This window comes from Scyliorhinus torazame, chromosome 14, assembly GCF_047496885.1.
Source record: "Scyliorhinus torazame isolate Kashiwa2021f chromosome 14, sScyTor2.1, whole genome shotgun sequence".
Classification (NCBI taxonomy): domain Eukaryota; kingdom Metazoa; phylum Chordata; class Chondrichthyes; order Carcharhiniformes; family Scyliorhinidae; genus Scyliorhinus; species Scyliorhinus torazame.
In genome coordinates, this window is record NC_092720.1 from 95,028,688 (window position 1) to 95,042,863 (window position 14,176).

The following is a 14,176-nucleotide window of genomic DNA, read 5'->3' on the forward strand; positions in this document are numbered from 1 at the left end:
GTCCCACTTCCCTCTCCTCCGGGATTCAAACCCTGCTTCCGGTCTTGGGCCTACTGTACTCCCAACAGTGACCACCTCTCCTGTTGGTCCTCTGATTGGTCGGCAGCCCTTCATCTCCCTACAGCAGGCAGGTAAGTGTCTAGTTGGGATTTAATTCTGTCTGGGCTCCCGGAAATGGCCTTGATAGGGTTGCCACCTGCTTCCCAGCTGGTCAACGGGGCCATTGCCACTGCCACTAAATTGAGCCCATTGTTTATTATGTGAACTTTCATTTTTCTCGTGGCATTGCCATGGCCAATCAGAGGATTAAAAAAGGCATTGAGGATGTGATGTATCCAATGCACCCTTCCCCTGTCCTGCTTCTTTTCCACTGTCCCATATTACTTTTACCATTCCTGGCATCTGATCTCTTTTACAGTATGGCCCACTGCAGGAGAAGGGGCAGGAAAGTATCCGATCATTTGGACACTCCGACTGAGAGAAACATTGATTTGCGGATCATAACTGGATTCCCCCAGGTATAGGGTGTGATGCACTGCACATGAGTGACTATGAAGGCTCTCACAAGCCAACCAGCGGCCTTCATCGACAGGAAACAATTCCATTCCCTCAATGTCCAACTGATCTGCGACCACCGCCAATGTGCCCTGCAGGTATGTGTGCTGCAGCCTGTAAGTAGCCACAATACTTAAATACTCAGGCACTCCCAGGTGCCCTAATGTTTATATTCCCCCTGCATGCCTTCAAGGTTGAATTATTGGTGACTAGGGTTACCCATCATGAGATGGCTACTAACGCCAATGAGGAACCCTAGGCCGGAAATAGAGGATACGAGTCACATGGTGACCCGAACTACCATTAAGCAGACCATAGATCTTCTAAAGATCAAATTCAGATGCCTGGGTCATTCCAGTGGGACACTTCAATATATGCCCAGTGAGGATCTCCTAGATCATGGCTATATAGATATGATTCAGATACGAACAAGAGGCGGAAGTAGGCCATTCGGCCACTCGAGCCTGCTCTGCTATTTAATAAGGTCATGGTTGATCTCCGCGTAACCTCAAATATGCAGCCTGCCTACCCCTGATAACGTATCACCCCTGGCTTACCAAGAATCTATCTACCTCTGCCTTAAAAATACTCAAAGACTCTGCTTCCAACCTCACCCTTGTCTTCAAATAAAGGTCCACATTCACCCTTCATTGTTACCATTTACCTCAGCTGAAGGTGACACTTAGCGCTTCTGCACAGTCAATACAACAGACACAGCTACTATAGTCCCTCTCAAACAACTCCTGGGGTGGACTTGGTTACTCCTACACTTCCAGAGGACCACCAATAATAGACAGAAATGTAACACATTGACAAAATGGAATAGAACTTCCGATTTCCAGGTGGACGTAATCTGGTGGCACTTCCCAAAATGTGCTGGGGGAACCCTCGAATCTCCTGAGTTACTGAGTATGCAGGAAACTGCCCAGGAAGTTTGGACTTCAGATGGGCAATTCCGTTGCGTCTGGAACCCTTTGAAACACTGAGTTGGGATCAAAGACTTTGGATAGTTCTGAGTCACTTCCCAACACAGGAGACATGAGAAGAATTGAAACTACTTCTAACCCCTGGGTAACTATATTACTGACCACTTACACTGCACCCCACCCCCGACTTCCCCCCTCGTGACTACCACTCCCCTGACCCCGATTACCCCCTGGCCACCTGACGACCTGCCCCAACCTGCACTGTATCCTCCGCAGCGCCTATACTGCCTCAGGAAACTAAGGAAATTTGGCATGTCCACATTAACTCTTACCAACTTTTATTGATGCGCTACAGAAAGCATCCTATTTGGCTGCATCACAGCCTGGTATGGCAATAGCTCGGCCCAAGACCTCAAGAAACTTCAGAGTCGCGAGCACAGCCCAGTCCATCACACAAACCTGCCTCCCATCTACACCTCCCGCTGCCTGGGGAAATCAGGCAGCATAATCCAAGACCCCTCCCACCCGGCCTACTCACTCTTCCAACTTCTCCCATCGGGCAGGAGATACAGAAGTCTGAGAACACGCACGAACAGACTCAAATACAGCTTCTTCCCCGCTGTTACCAGACTCGTAAATGACCCTCTTATGGACTGACCTCATTAACACTACACCCCTGTATGCTTTACCCGATGCCGGTGTTATCTCGTTACATTGTGTACCTTGTGTTGCCCTATTATATATTTTCTTTTATTTCCTTTTCTTTTCATGTACTTAATGATCTGTTGAGTGCTCGCAGAAAAATACTTTTCATTGTACCTTGGTACACGTGACAATAAACAAATCCAATCCAATCCATTGTATATACATTGATCTGAATACTAGCTGATTCTGGAGCCACATCCCTTGTGTTCACCTAATACTCCTTAGAGCCAAATCATGATGCTACTCACCCTCTTGCGCCCAAACTCCTGCCTCATTATCTGAGATGGAGCAGCTGCCCTGTCAGTTCCAGAGCCTCCCTCCCCAGGGGTGTGAGGATGTGAGATAACAATAATAATCCTTCATTGTCACAAGTAGGCTTCGATGAAGTTACCGTGAAAAGCCCCAGTCGCATCTGTTTGGGGAGGCTGGTACTGGAATTGAATCTGCGCTGCTGTCTTGTTCTGCATTACAAGCCAGCTATTTAGCCCACTGTGCTAAACCAGATATGGGGATCTGTTGCCAGTCTTGTTCCTTTTGTTAGCATCGTGAGATCGCTACTCTGCAGGAACAAGGAAGAGGAATGTTTGTGAACTGACAATAACAGACACAATGCTTAAGTGGCTGGGAGCCTAGCCCTTCATGTCTGGGCATTCAAATGTGTCCAGCATTTGGTTACTCTGCCCCGGACAGACGCATGCCCATTGACCGAGCTTCATCCGTTCCTTTTACAAAAGCTTTTCAGTCTCACCTCATGATGCCCCTCCCAACATCTGTCCACAGATACAGTTGTTAATCCCCGAGGAAACTGAGGAGTGGGGCACTTGCTCTGGCTGAATGTACTAGGTCATTTGTTTCCACATTTGTTCATGGGCTGGCTAGGCCAGTATTTATTATCCAGCCATAATTACCCTTGAGAAGGTGGTGGTGGACCTCCGGGTGCGGCTATGCAGAGCTAGGTCGCATATTCGGCAGCTCCCGCTTGGAACGGACTTTTGGGCTCTTTTACAGGGCCCCCACGGCATTTGTTTGACATTTCCCGGTGTGGGAAGAAGACTGCAGCATTCCACTGACAGTGTCCCCCAGGAGTGTTGTGTCTTTTGGCTACCAGACCCGGCAGAAACAGTGAAAGATTTGGCTTGAGCTGCAGCAGTAGACGAGGGCCTCTTCCAGCATGTAGGCGGGGGAAGGGCAAGCTTAAAGCTGCAATCTGGCTTGACTCTATCAAAGGTGAATTCTAGCAGCAGAGGGAACAACCGTGAAAAGATCTACCAGGGCCATTGAAGAAGCAGGGACGAGGCTTCTGGTGGCGGCCATGGAGGAGTAGGTCGCGCATTCGGCAGCTCCCGTCTGGAGCTGACTCTCAGACCCTTTTTCAGGTGTTTCCGTAGACTTTTTGGGGCAGACTGGTGAAGCAAACACTGCCAACTTCTATGAAACGGACCAGAAGTGTAACGGCCAAAGGAGCGGCACTGGAGCAACGGGAGAAGCGAGGGAAAGAAAACAAAATGGCGGCGGCCAGGGACAAAGGGGAGCTGCAGGAGTTCATCAAGCGTTGCTTCGAGGAGCAGCGTGAGGAGATGCGCAAAGAGATGTTGGCGCCTATGCTTTCGGCAATTGAAGGACTCGGGATCACGCAGAAGGCCCACAAAGCTAAGATCCAGGAGGTACAGAAAAGAGTCAGTCAGAACGAGGACGAACTCGTGGGCCTGGCGGTGAGAGTGGAGCAGAACGAGGCGCTACACAAGAGGTGGGCGGAAAGACTAGAAGACCTGGAGAACAGGTCGAGGAGAAAGAATCTGCGAATCCTGGGTCTCCCTGAGGGAGTGGAAGGGGCTGATGCTGGGGCATATGCGAGCACGATGCTCGAGGCGATGATGGGCACGAAGGCCCCTTCGAGGCCGTTGGAGTTGGACGGGGAACATTGGGTGCTGGCGAAGAAGCCCCAGGCAAATGAGCCGCCAAGGGCGATGGTGGTGAGGTTCCACCGGTTCACGGACAGAGAGTGGGTCCTGAGATGGGCCAAGAAGGAGCGGAGCAGTAAGTGGGACAATGCAGAGATCCGAATATACCTGGTCTGGAGCACGGAGGTTGCAAAGCGGAGAGCGGGTTTCAACCGGGCCAAAGCGGCGTTGTACCGGAAAGAAGTTAAATTCAGAATGCTGCAGCCAGCGCGACTGTGGGTCACATACAAGGGCCAACACTATTACTTCGAAACTCCTGAAGAGGCGTGGACCTTTGTACAAGCCGAAAAGTTGGACTCTAACTGAGGGTTTGTGAAGGTGGGGGGGATGTTTTGGGGTTTGATGTGTGATGGTTGTTGTATATAGGGGGTCAATCACACGCAGGAAATGTTACATGGGCTGGGGGAGAGAGACAAGGCCGCGACAGGAGCTGCGCCAGAGGCGGCGGAGCGGGCTTTGGAAAGCGCGGGGTTTTTTCCCGCACGCGGAAAGAAAGGCGGGAAGGGGAACGAAGGAATGCATATGGATTGGGAGACTCCCACGTGGGGAGGTCAATGGGACGGCGGGGGGAAGCCGGGGGACAGCAGGCGTCAGCTGACTTACGGGAGTGACATGGGGGCAGCAAAAAAGCTAGACAGGGGTCTAGCGGGGGGGAGGGGAGGGGGGGAAGGGGGGGAAAAAGGGTTGCTGCTGCACTGGCCGAAAGGGAATGGGACACAGAAGAGGTGGTTGGGACGGGGGTCCCCCCTCTGGGGGACTGGAGGGTGAGGGAGGCGTGGACACGGGACTGGCCCAGAAAAGGAGATGGCTAGTCGGCGGGGCGAGGGGGGGGGTGAGAGCCCCTCCAATCCGGCTGATAACGTGGAATGTGAGGGGCCTGAATGGGCCGGTGAAGAGGGCTCGAGTGTTCGCGCACTTAAAGGGACTGAAGGCGGACGTGGCCATGCTCCAAGAGACACATCTGAAGGTGGCGGACCAGGTCAGGTTAAGAAAGGGATGGGTAGGACAGGTATTCCACTCGGGACTGGACGCGAAGAATAGAGGGGTGGCAATATTGGTGGGAAAGCGGGTGTCATTTGAGGCCAAGACTATTGTAGCGGATAATGGAGGGCGATATGTAATGGTGAGCGGTAGGCTGCAAGGGACGTGGGTGGTGTTGGTAAACGTATACGCCCCGAACTGGGATGATGCAGGATTCATGAAGCGCATGTTGGGGCGCATTCCGGACCTGGAGATAGGAGGCCTGATAATGGGAGGAGACTTCAATACAGTGTTGGATCCAGCACTGGACGATGAAGCAGAACCGGCCGATTCCGCAGTGGATCCGCATGAAAACCGGCAACAAGATCAGGTACAACTCCAAGAGGAGACACTGGAGAAGGACCAAGCTTGGCCTGTAAAGGCATACACCATCGCTGGTACACTACCACCAACCTCTCTTGCAGAGAAGGGTAATATGGAAGGGCAGATCTGAGCAAATGTTGGCTGGAGAGGATAGTTTTGTTTTCATGTTTTGTATTGTGGAAAATAAAATTGAGATCTTTAAAAAAAAAAAGAGAAGGTGGTGGTGATCTGTCTTCTTGAACCGCTGCAGTCCGTGTGGTATAGGTACACCCACAGTGTTGTTAGGAAGGGAGTTCCAGGATTTTGACACAGCGACAGTGAACAAATGGCGATATATTTCCAAATCAGGATGGTGTGTGACTTGGAGGAGAACTTGCAGGTGGTGCTGTTGCCATGCATCGGCTGTGCTTGACCTTCTAGGTGACAGAGGTCGCAGGATTGGAAGGTGTTGTCGACATAGCCTTGATGGGTTACTGCATCTATTTGATGGTACAGGCTGCTGCGTTGACGGTGGAAGGATGAATGTTTTTTGTGGATGATGTGCCAGTCAAGTAGGCTGCTTTGTCTTGAAGTTGCCAAGTTTCTTGAGTGTTGTTGGAGATGCGCTTCTCCAGGCAAGTGGAGAGCATTCCATCACATCCCTGAAATGTGCCTTGTAGATGGTGGACAAGCCTTGGGGAAGCAGCGTCTGACCTTCTCTTTTTGCCACAGTATTTATATGTCTAGCTCGGTTCAGTTTACGCTCCATGGTAACCTCAGGGTGTAGATTCAGTGATGGTAATGCAATTAAATGTCATGGGCTGATGGTTAGATTCTCTCTTGTTGAAGATGGTCATTACCTGGCACTTATGTGATGCAAATCTTACTTGCTACTTTTCAGCCCAAAGCTGAATGTTGTCCAGGCCTTGTTGCATTGGGGTACAGACTGTTTCAGAATCTGAGGAAATGTGCATGGTGCTGAACATTATTCAATCATCTCCAGTCATCCCAATTCATGACCTGATTATGGAGGGAAGGTCATTGATGAAGCAGCTGAAGATGATAGGGCCAAGGACACTACCCTGAAGAACTCCTGCAGCAATGTCTTGCGGCGGAGATGTTTAACCTCCAAAAACCACAACCATCTTCCTTTGTGCCAGGTATGACTTCAAACAGTTGGAAGTTTTCCCCTGATTCCCATTGACTCCAGTTTTGAGAGGGCTCCTTGATGCCACACTCGGTCAAATGCTGCCTTGATGTCAAGGGCAGTCACTCTCATCTCACGCCTTGTGTTCAGCTCTATTGCCCATGTTCGGACCAAAGTTGAAATGAGATCAGGAGCTGAATGACCCTGGAAGAATCCAAGCTGAGCATCAGTGAGCAGGTTATTTAATTATTCTTTCATTCATTTATGGGATGTGGACGTCGCTGGCTCGCCAGCATTTATTGCCCATCCCAAGTAGCTGAGTAAGTGCCACTTGATAGCACTGTCAATAACACCTTCCATCACTTTGATGGTGATCAAGAGTAGAGGGATGGGGCAGCAATTGGCTGGGTTGCATTTGTCATATTTCTTGTGGACAGTGTCGTGTTGGGTGTTCTGATGCACAAATGATCCAACACGCCTGTAGATGGTACAACTCTGCTTTATTGTCTAATCAACGGTAACAACTAACTACTGGCTTGGGTACGTGCTTCACCAGCTAACCTGTGGACTCAGCCCTATCACTATCTTAGTGAGGCACTCAGCACATGTCTGAGTGGCGCGCTGTGAGCTCTGTGCTCTGAGCTACCTCCTGGTAGAATGAGCGGGAACTGTGGTGTTCCCTGTTTTATAGTGCGTGTGCTCTCACTGGTGATTGGCTGCGATGTTATGTGTGTGCTGGTTGGTCCAACTGCCTGTCCATCAGTGTGTGTGTGATTGCACCATGATATGCTGATGTGGATATCATGACAGACAGGACAAAGCTGTGCAATGTTTCACATTGCTGGGTAAATGCCAGAGTTGTAGCAATACTGGAACAGCTTGGCTAAAGGGTGTGGGTAGATCTGGAGCACAAGTTTACATTCTATTTCTAGAATGTTGCCAGGGGATGTGATGATATGCATAAAACAATTCTGTACACAATATTGTATACGACCTCCGACCACCAGGTGGCAGTGCAAACCCACCACCTGACCCTGTGTCTGGGGAGTTGGGAGTAAGTTGTTTTGGGGGATAGACATACTTTGCAGTAGCTCTATAATAGTTAGTGTTAGTAGTTTGTTATTTTATTTATTCTAGGTATCTTTATCACCCAGTTGTTTCATAATAAATTATTTAAACTAGATGTTCTGTAGGTCATCATTCATATCGGCCAGTCTACAGAACATGACAGGGCCCATCCCCTTTGCAGTATCTACTATCTTCAGCCACTTCTTGACATTGCAAGGAGTGAATCCAGTTGGCTGAAGACTGATATCTGTAATGCTGGGGACCTCAGGAGGAGGCCAAGATGGTTCATCCACTCCGCACTTCTGGTTGAGGTTGGATGCAGATGCTTCAGCCTTATGCTTTGCACTGATGTGCTGGGATCATTGAGGATGAGAATATTTGTGGAGTCTTCTCCCCCTGTTAGTTGCCTAATTGTCCACCACCATTCACGGCTGGATGCGGCAGGACCTAACAGTTTAGATCTAATCCATTGGTTACGTGATTGCTTAGCTCTGTCTATCGCATGCTACTTCTGCTGTTTGGTTTGCGAGTAGTCCTGTGTTGTAGCTTTACCAGGTTGACACCTCATATTTAGGTATGCCTGACGTTGCTCCTAACATTTCCTTCTGCACTCCATATTGTACCATTGTTGGTCCCTTGGCTTGGTGGTAATGGTAGAGTGGGGAATATGCCAGACCATGAGGTTATAGATTGTAGTTCTGATGCTGCTGATGGCCCACTGTGCCTCATGCGTGCCCTGTCTTGACTTTCTAGAGCTGTTCTGAATCTATCCCATTTGGCATGATGGTAATGCCGCACAACATGATGGAGGGTATCCTCAATGTGAAGATGCAACCTTGTCTCCACAAGGACTGTGCAGTAGTCACTCCGATTGATTTTGTCATGGAATGATGCATCTACGAAAGGTAGATTGGTTCCCTTATCACCTGCTCGGTCAGTGATGGTGCTACTGAGCTATTCTTGGTGATGAACATTGAGGTCCTCCAGCCAGAGTATATTTTGTGTGTTTGCCACCCTCAGTGTTTCATCCAAGTGGTGTTCAACATGGAGGAGAACTGATTCATCAGCAGATGGGGGGATGGTATATGGTAATCAGCAGGAGGGTTCCTTGCCCATGTTTGACCTGATATCATTAGACCTCATGGATTCGATTGGATTGGATTTGTTTATTGTCACGTGTACCAAGGTGCAGTGAAAAGTATTTTTCTGCGAGCAGCTCAACAGATCATTAAGTACATGGGAAGAAAAGGGAATAAAAGAAAACACATTATAGGGCAACAGAAGGTACACAATGTAACTTCATAAGCACTGGCATCGGATGAAGCATACAGGGTGTAGTGTTAATGAGGTCAGTCCATAAGAGGGTCATTTAGGAGTCTGGTAACAGCAGGGAAGAAGCTGTTTTTCAGTCTGTTCGTGCGTGTTCTCAGACTTCTGTACCTCCTGCCCGATGGAAGAAGTTGGAAGAGTGAGTAAGCCGGGTGAAAGGGGTCTTTGATTATGCTGCCCGCTTTCCCCAGGCAGCGGGAGGTATAGATGGAGTCAATGGATGGGAGGCAGGTTTGTGTGATGGACTGGGCGGTGTTCATGACTCTCTGAAGTTTCTTGCGGTCCTGGGCCGAGCAGTTGCCGTACCACGCTGTGATGCAGCCAGATAGGATGCTTTCTATGGTGCATCTGTAAAAGTTGGTAAGGGTTAATGTGGACATGCCAAATTTCCTGAGGACGTATAGGCGCTGTTGTGCTTTCTTGGTGGTAGCGTTGACGTGGGTGGACCAGGATAGATGTTTGGAGATGCGCACCCCTAGGAATTTGAAATTGCTAACCATTTCCACCTCAGCCCCATTGATGCTGACAGGGGTGTGTACAGTACTTTGCTTCCTGAAGTCAATGACCAGCTCTTTAGTTTTGCTGGCATTGAGGGAGAGATTGTTGTCGCTGCACCACTCCACTAGGTTCTCTATCTCCCTCCTGTATTCTGACTCGTCGTTATTCAAGATCCGGCCCACTATCGTATCGTCAGCAAACTTGTGGATGGAGTTGGAACCAAATTTTGCCACGCAGGTGTATGTGTACAGGGAGTAGAGTAGGGGGCTAAGTACGCAGCCTTGCGGGGCCCCGGTATTGAGGACTATTGTGGAGGAGGTGTTGTTGTTCATTCTTAGTGATTGTAGTCTGTTGGTCAGAAAATCGAGGATCCAGTTGCAGAGTGGGGCGCCAAGTCCTAGGATTTGGAGCTTTGATATGAGCTTGGCTGGGATTATGGTGTTGAAGGCGGAGCTGTAGTCAATAAATAGGAGTCCAATGTAGGAGTCCTTATTGTCGAGATGCTCTAGAGATGAGTGTAGGGCCAGGGAAATGGTGTCTGCTGTGGACCGGTTGCGACGGTATGCGAATTGCAGTGGATCAAGGCGTTCTGGGAGTATGGAGGTGATGCGCTTCATGATCAACCTCTCGAAGCACTTCATTACGACTGAAATCAGGGCGCCCGGATGGTAGTCATTGAGGCACGTTGCCTGGTTCTTCTTTGGCACCAGTATGATGGTGGTCCTCTTGAAGCAGGTGGGGACCTCGGAGTGGAGTAGGGACAGGTTAAAGACGTCCGCGAACACCTCTGCCAGCTGGTCTGCACAGGCTCTGAGTGCACGACCAGGGATCCTGTCTGGGCCCGTTGCCTTCCGCGGGTTCACTTTCAGGAAGGCCGATCTGACTTCGGAAACTGTGATGGTGGGTATGGGTGAGTTATGGGCTGCTGGGGCACTCAACGGCGGATTGTTGGTTACCTGCTCGAACCAAGCATAGAATGCATTGAGTTCATCGGGGAGGGGTGCGCTGCTGCCGAAGCTACTGCTTGACTTCGCTTTGTAGCCCGTTAAGTTGTTTAGTCCTTGCCACAATTGCTGAAAGTCTGTCTGTGACTTTAGCTTGGTTTGATATTCTCTCTTGGCATCTCGGATGGCTTTGCGGAGGTGTATAGGTCAGGGTCTTCACCGCCTCAGATCTGTCCTTCAGTAGGGAGTCAATCTCACGATTGAGCCATGGTTTCCGGTTGGGGAACGTACGTACTGCTTTCTTTGGCATGCAGTCGTCCACACATTTGCTGCTGAAGTCTGTGACAGTGGTGGCATACTCATTTAAGTTAGTCGCTGAGTTCTTAAAAATGGACCAGTCCACTGTCTCGAAGCAGTCATGTAAGAGCTCTTCTGTTTCCTCGGGCCAGCAATGCATGACCTTCTTAGCTGGATTCTCTCGCTTGAGTTTCTGCCTGTATGCCGGGAGAAGGAGCACCATCTTATGGTCTGATTTCCCAAAGTGCGGTCGGGGGATGGAACGGTAGGCGCCCTAGATTTTTGAGGAGCAGTGGTCAAGAGTGTTGTCGCCCCTGGTGGGACAGGAGATGTGCTGGTGGAATTTTGGCAGTACACTCTTGAGGTTGGCCTTGTTGAAGTCTCTGGTGAACAAGGCCTCCGGGTGTTCTGTTTCTTAGCTGTTTATAACTGTGTACAGTTCGTCTAGCGCCTTCCTCACTTCTGCCTGGGGTGGGATGTAGACCGCTGTGATAATGGCTGAAGTGAACTCACGTGGAAGATGGTATGGGCGGCACTTCACGGTCAGGTATTCCAGGTCTGGGGGAGTAGTAGGTCGCCAGGGTCGCCACATCCAAGCACCAGGAGGAGTTGATGAGGAGGCAAATCCCTCCACCCTTCGATTTGCCTGATGACACGGTGCGGTCCGCCCGGTGAATTGAGAAGCCTTCAGGTTGTATGGCACAGTCCGGTGAGGCGGGGTGAGCCATGTCTCTGCGAAACAGAGCACACAGCAGTCTCTAACTTCCCTCTGAGAGATGAGTCTGGCGTTAAGTTCATCCAGCTTGTTTACGATCACTTGGACGTTTGCCAGGAGTATGCTGGGGAGAGGGGTCTTGAAACCCCGTTGCTTCAGTCTAACCTGCAGACTGATGTGACCATCAATTCACACGAGACGAAGACTTGAAGTGAACAGTGGTTTTAATCAGCTAGATCTGTGCCTGCCTGCAACTGCTCTGTACTGAGAGCTGCCTACAGGCTGCAGATCTATATACCTCCCCCGAGAGGGCGGAGCCATAGGCGGAGCCCACAAGGGCATCAACATAATACAATACAATGTAGTGCAATACAATGGTGAATGGGAGCAGTAATATATTCACCACATTCATCCCTTATTAAAAATTTGAAGTCCAGCGGGGGTGAAGTGGGCTCACAGATCGAGTCTGTCCGGCGCCTTGATCGTTTGCTGCGATCGTCTAAGCTCTGGCTTCGCTGCGGGCACGGGTGTTGAACTTGTCGCTGCAGGCACGGGTGTTGGGCTTGTTGACTCTGGGAGCGGGTCGTCTGGAGCTTCATCACTGTTGGTCGGCGATGGGGGGAGGTGGTGTGTAGGCCATGCAGGGGCGTGGGCAGTGTTCGGTGTAGGGTGGGGGAGGGATAGTTGATGGTCGCAGGGGAACCGTCGGGTGCAAGATCCCGGATGGAGACTGTATCTTGTCGGCCGTCGTGGTGCACCACGTAGGCATACTGAGGGTTGGCGTGAAGGAGCTGGACCCTCTCGACCAGGGGTCGGACTTATGGCTCCTCACGTGCTTTCGGAGGAGGACAGGCCCCGACGTTGTCAGCCAGGACGGAAACGAGGCCCCGGAGGTAGAATTCCTGGGGAAGACAAATAGGCGGTCATGAGGGGTCTCGTTCGTGGCTGTGCAGAGGAGCAACCTAATTGAGTGGAGCACGAGGGGGAGGACCTCCTGCCAGCTGAAAACTGGGAGACATCTATACCGTAGGGCCAGAAGGACGGCCTTCCATACCGTTGTGTTCTCCCTCTCCATCTATCCGTTTCCCCGGGGATTGTAACTGGTAGTTCTGCTCGAGGCATTGCCCTTACCGAGCAGCTACTGACGTAGTTCGTCGCTCAGAAATGAAATGAAATGAAACAAGGAGCCCTGTGGACATAATTGGGGAAACCGAACAGAGTGAAGATGCTATGGAGGGCCTTAATGACAGTAGCCGCGGTCATGTCGGTGCATAGGATGGCAAAGGGGAAGCGGGAGAACTCATCAACGACGTTAAGAAAATACACGTTGCGGTCAGTGGAGGGGTGGGGCCCTTTGAAATCAACGCTGAGGCGCTCAAAGGGGTGGGATGCCTTCACCAGGTGGGCCTTGTCTGGCCGATAGAAGTGCGGCTTGCACTCCGCACAGACTTGGCAGTCCCTCGTCATGGCCCTGACCTCCTCGGTGGAGTAGGGCAGGTTGCGGGCCTTGATGAAGTGGAGAAGCCGGGTGACCCCCGGGTGATAGAGGTCATTGTGGATGGCCCCGTGTCGGTCATCTTGCGCGCTGGCACATGTGCTGTGGAACAGGGCATCTGGGGGCTCATTGAGCTTCCCCGAACGATACACAATATCGCAATTATAGGTGGAGAGTTAAATTTGCCACCTCAAGATTTTATCATTCTTGATCTTGCCCCGCTGTGTGTTGTTGAACATAAAGGCTACCGACCGTTGGTCGGTGACGAGGGTGAACCTCCTACCAGCCAGGTGGTGCCTCCAAAGCCGCACAGCTTCCACAATGGCTTGAGCTTCTTTTTCGACCAAGGAGTGTTGAATCTCAGAGGCGTTGAGGGTACGGGAAAAAAAGGCCACGGGTCTGCCTGCCTGATTAAGGGTAGCGGCCAGGGCGACATCTGACGCATCGCTCTCCACCTGGAAGGGGATGGACTCGTCCACCGCATGCATTGCGGCCTTGGTAATGTCTGCCTTGATGCGGCTGAAGGCCAGGCTGGCCTCAGTCATCAGGGGGAAGATGGTGACTTTGATAAGTGGGCGGGCTTTGTCCGCATAGTTGGGGACCCACTGGGCATAGTATGAAAAGAACCCGAGGCACCTTTTCAGGGCCTTGGAGCAGTGGGGGAGTTGCAGGAGGGAGCGCATGCGGTCGGGGTCGGGCCCGAGAATTCCGATTTCCATGACATAGCCGAGGATGACTAGTCGGGTTATGCGGAAAACGCATTTCTCCTTGTTGTAGGTGAGATTGAGGGCTTGGGAGGTTTGAAGGAACTTCTGAAGGTTAGCGTCGTGGTCCTGCTGATCATGGCCACAGATGGTGACGTTATCCATGTACGGAAATGTAGCCCACAGCCAGGACTGGTCCACCATTCGGTCCGTCGTTCTTTGGAAGACCGAGACCCCGTTGGTGACGCCGAAGGGAACCCTGAGGAAGTGGAAGAGGCGGCCGTCTGCCTCAAAGGCCGTGTAGTGTCGGTCTTCTGGGCAGATTGGGTGCTGGTGGAATGCGGACTTCATATCTACCATGGCGAAAACCCGGTAGTGTGCAATCTGATTTACCATGTCCGCTATGCGGGGGAGGGGGTACGCATCGAGTTGCGTGTACCGATTTATGGATTGGCTGTAGTCTACAACCATCCGGTTCTTTTCCCCGGTCCTGACGACCACCACTTGGG

General features: G+C 51.0%; 2 protein-coding genes across 4 annotated transcripts in view; both read left to right on the plus strand.

Annotated features, from left to right (window-relative positions):
* The window catches only part of LOC140389887 (uncharacterized), a 736,276-nt gene that overhangs the window by 643,810 nt on the left and 78,290 nt on the right, over positions 1 to 14,176 (plus strand). The window lies entirely within an intron of this gene.
* Positions 5,440 to 5,707, plus strand: LOC140389320 (large ribosomal subunit protein eL39-like). Its single transcript, XM_072473484.1, has one exon. The coding sequence runs from the start codon at positions 5,440 to 5,442 to the stop codon at positions 5,545 to 5,547; it is 108 nt and encodes a 35-aa protein (XP_072329585.1). The 3' UTR covers positions 5,548 to 5,707.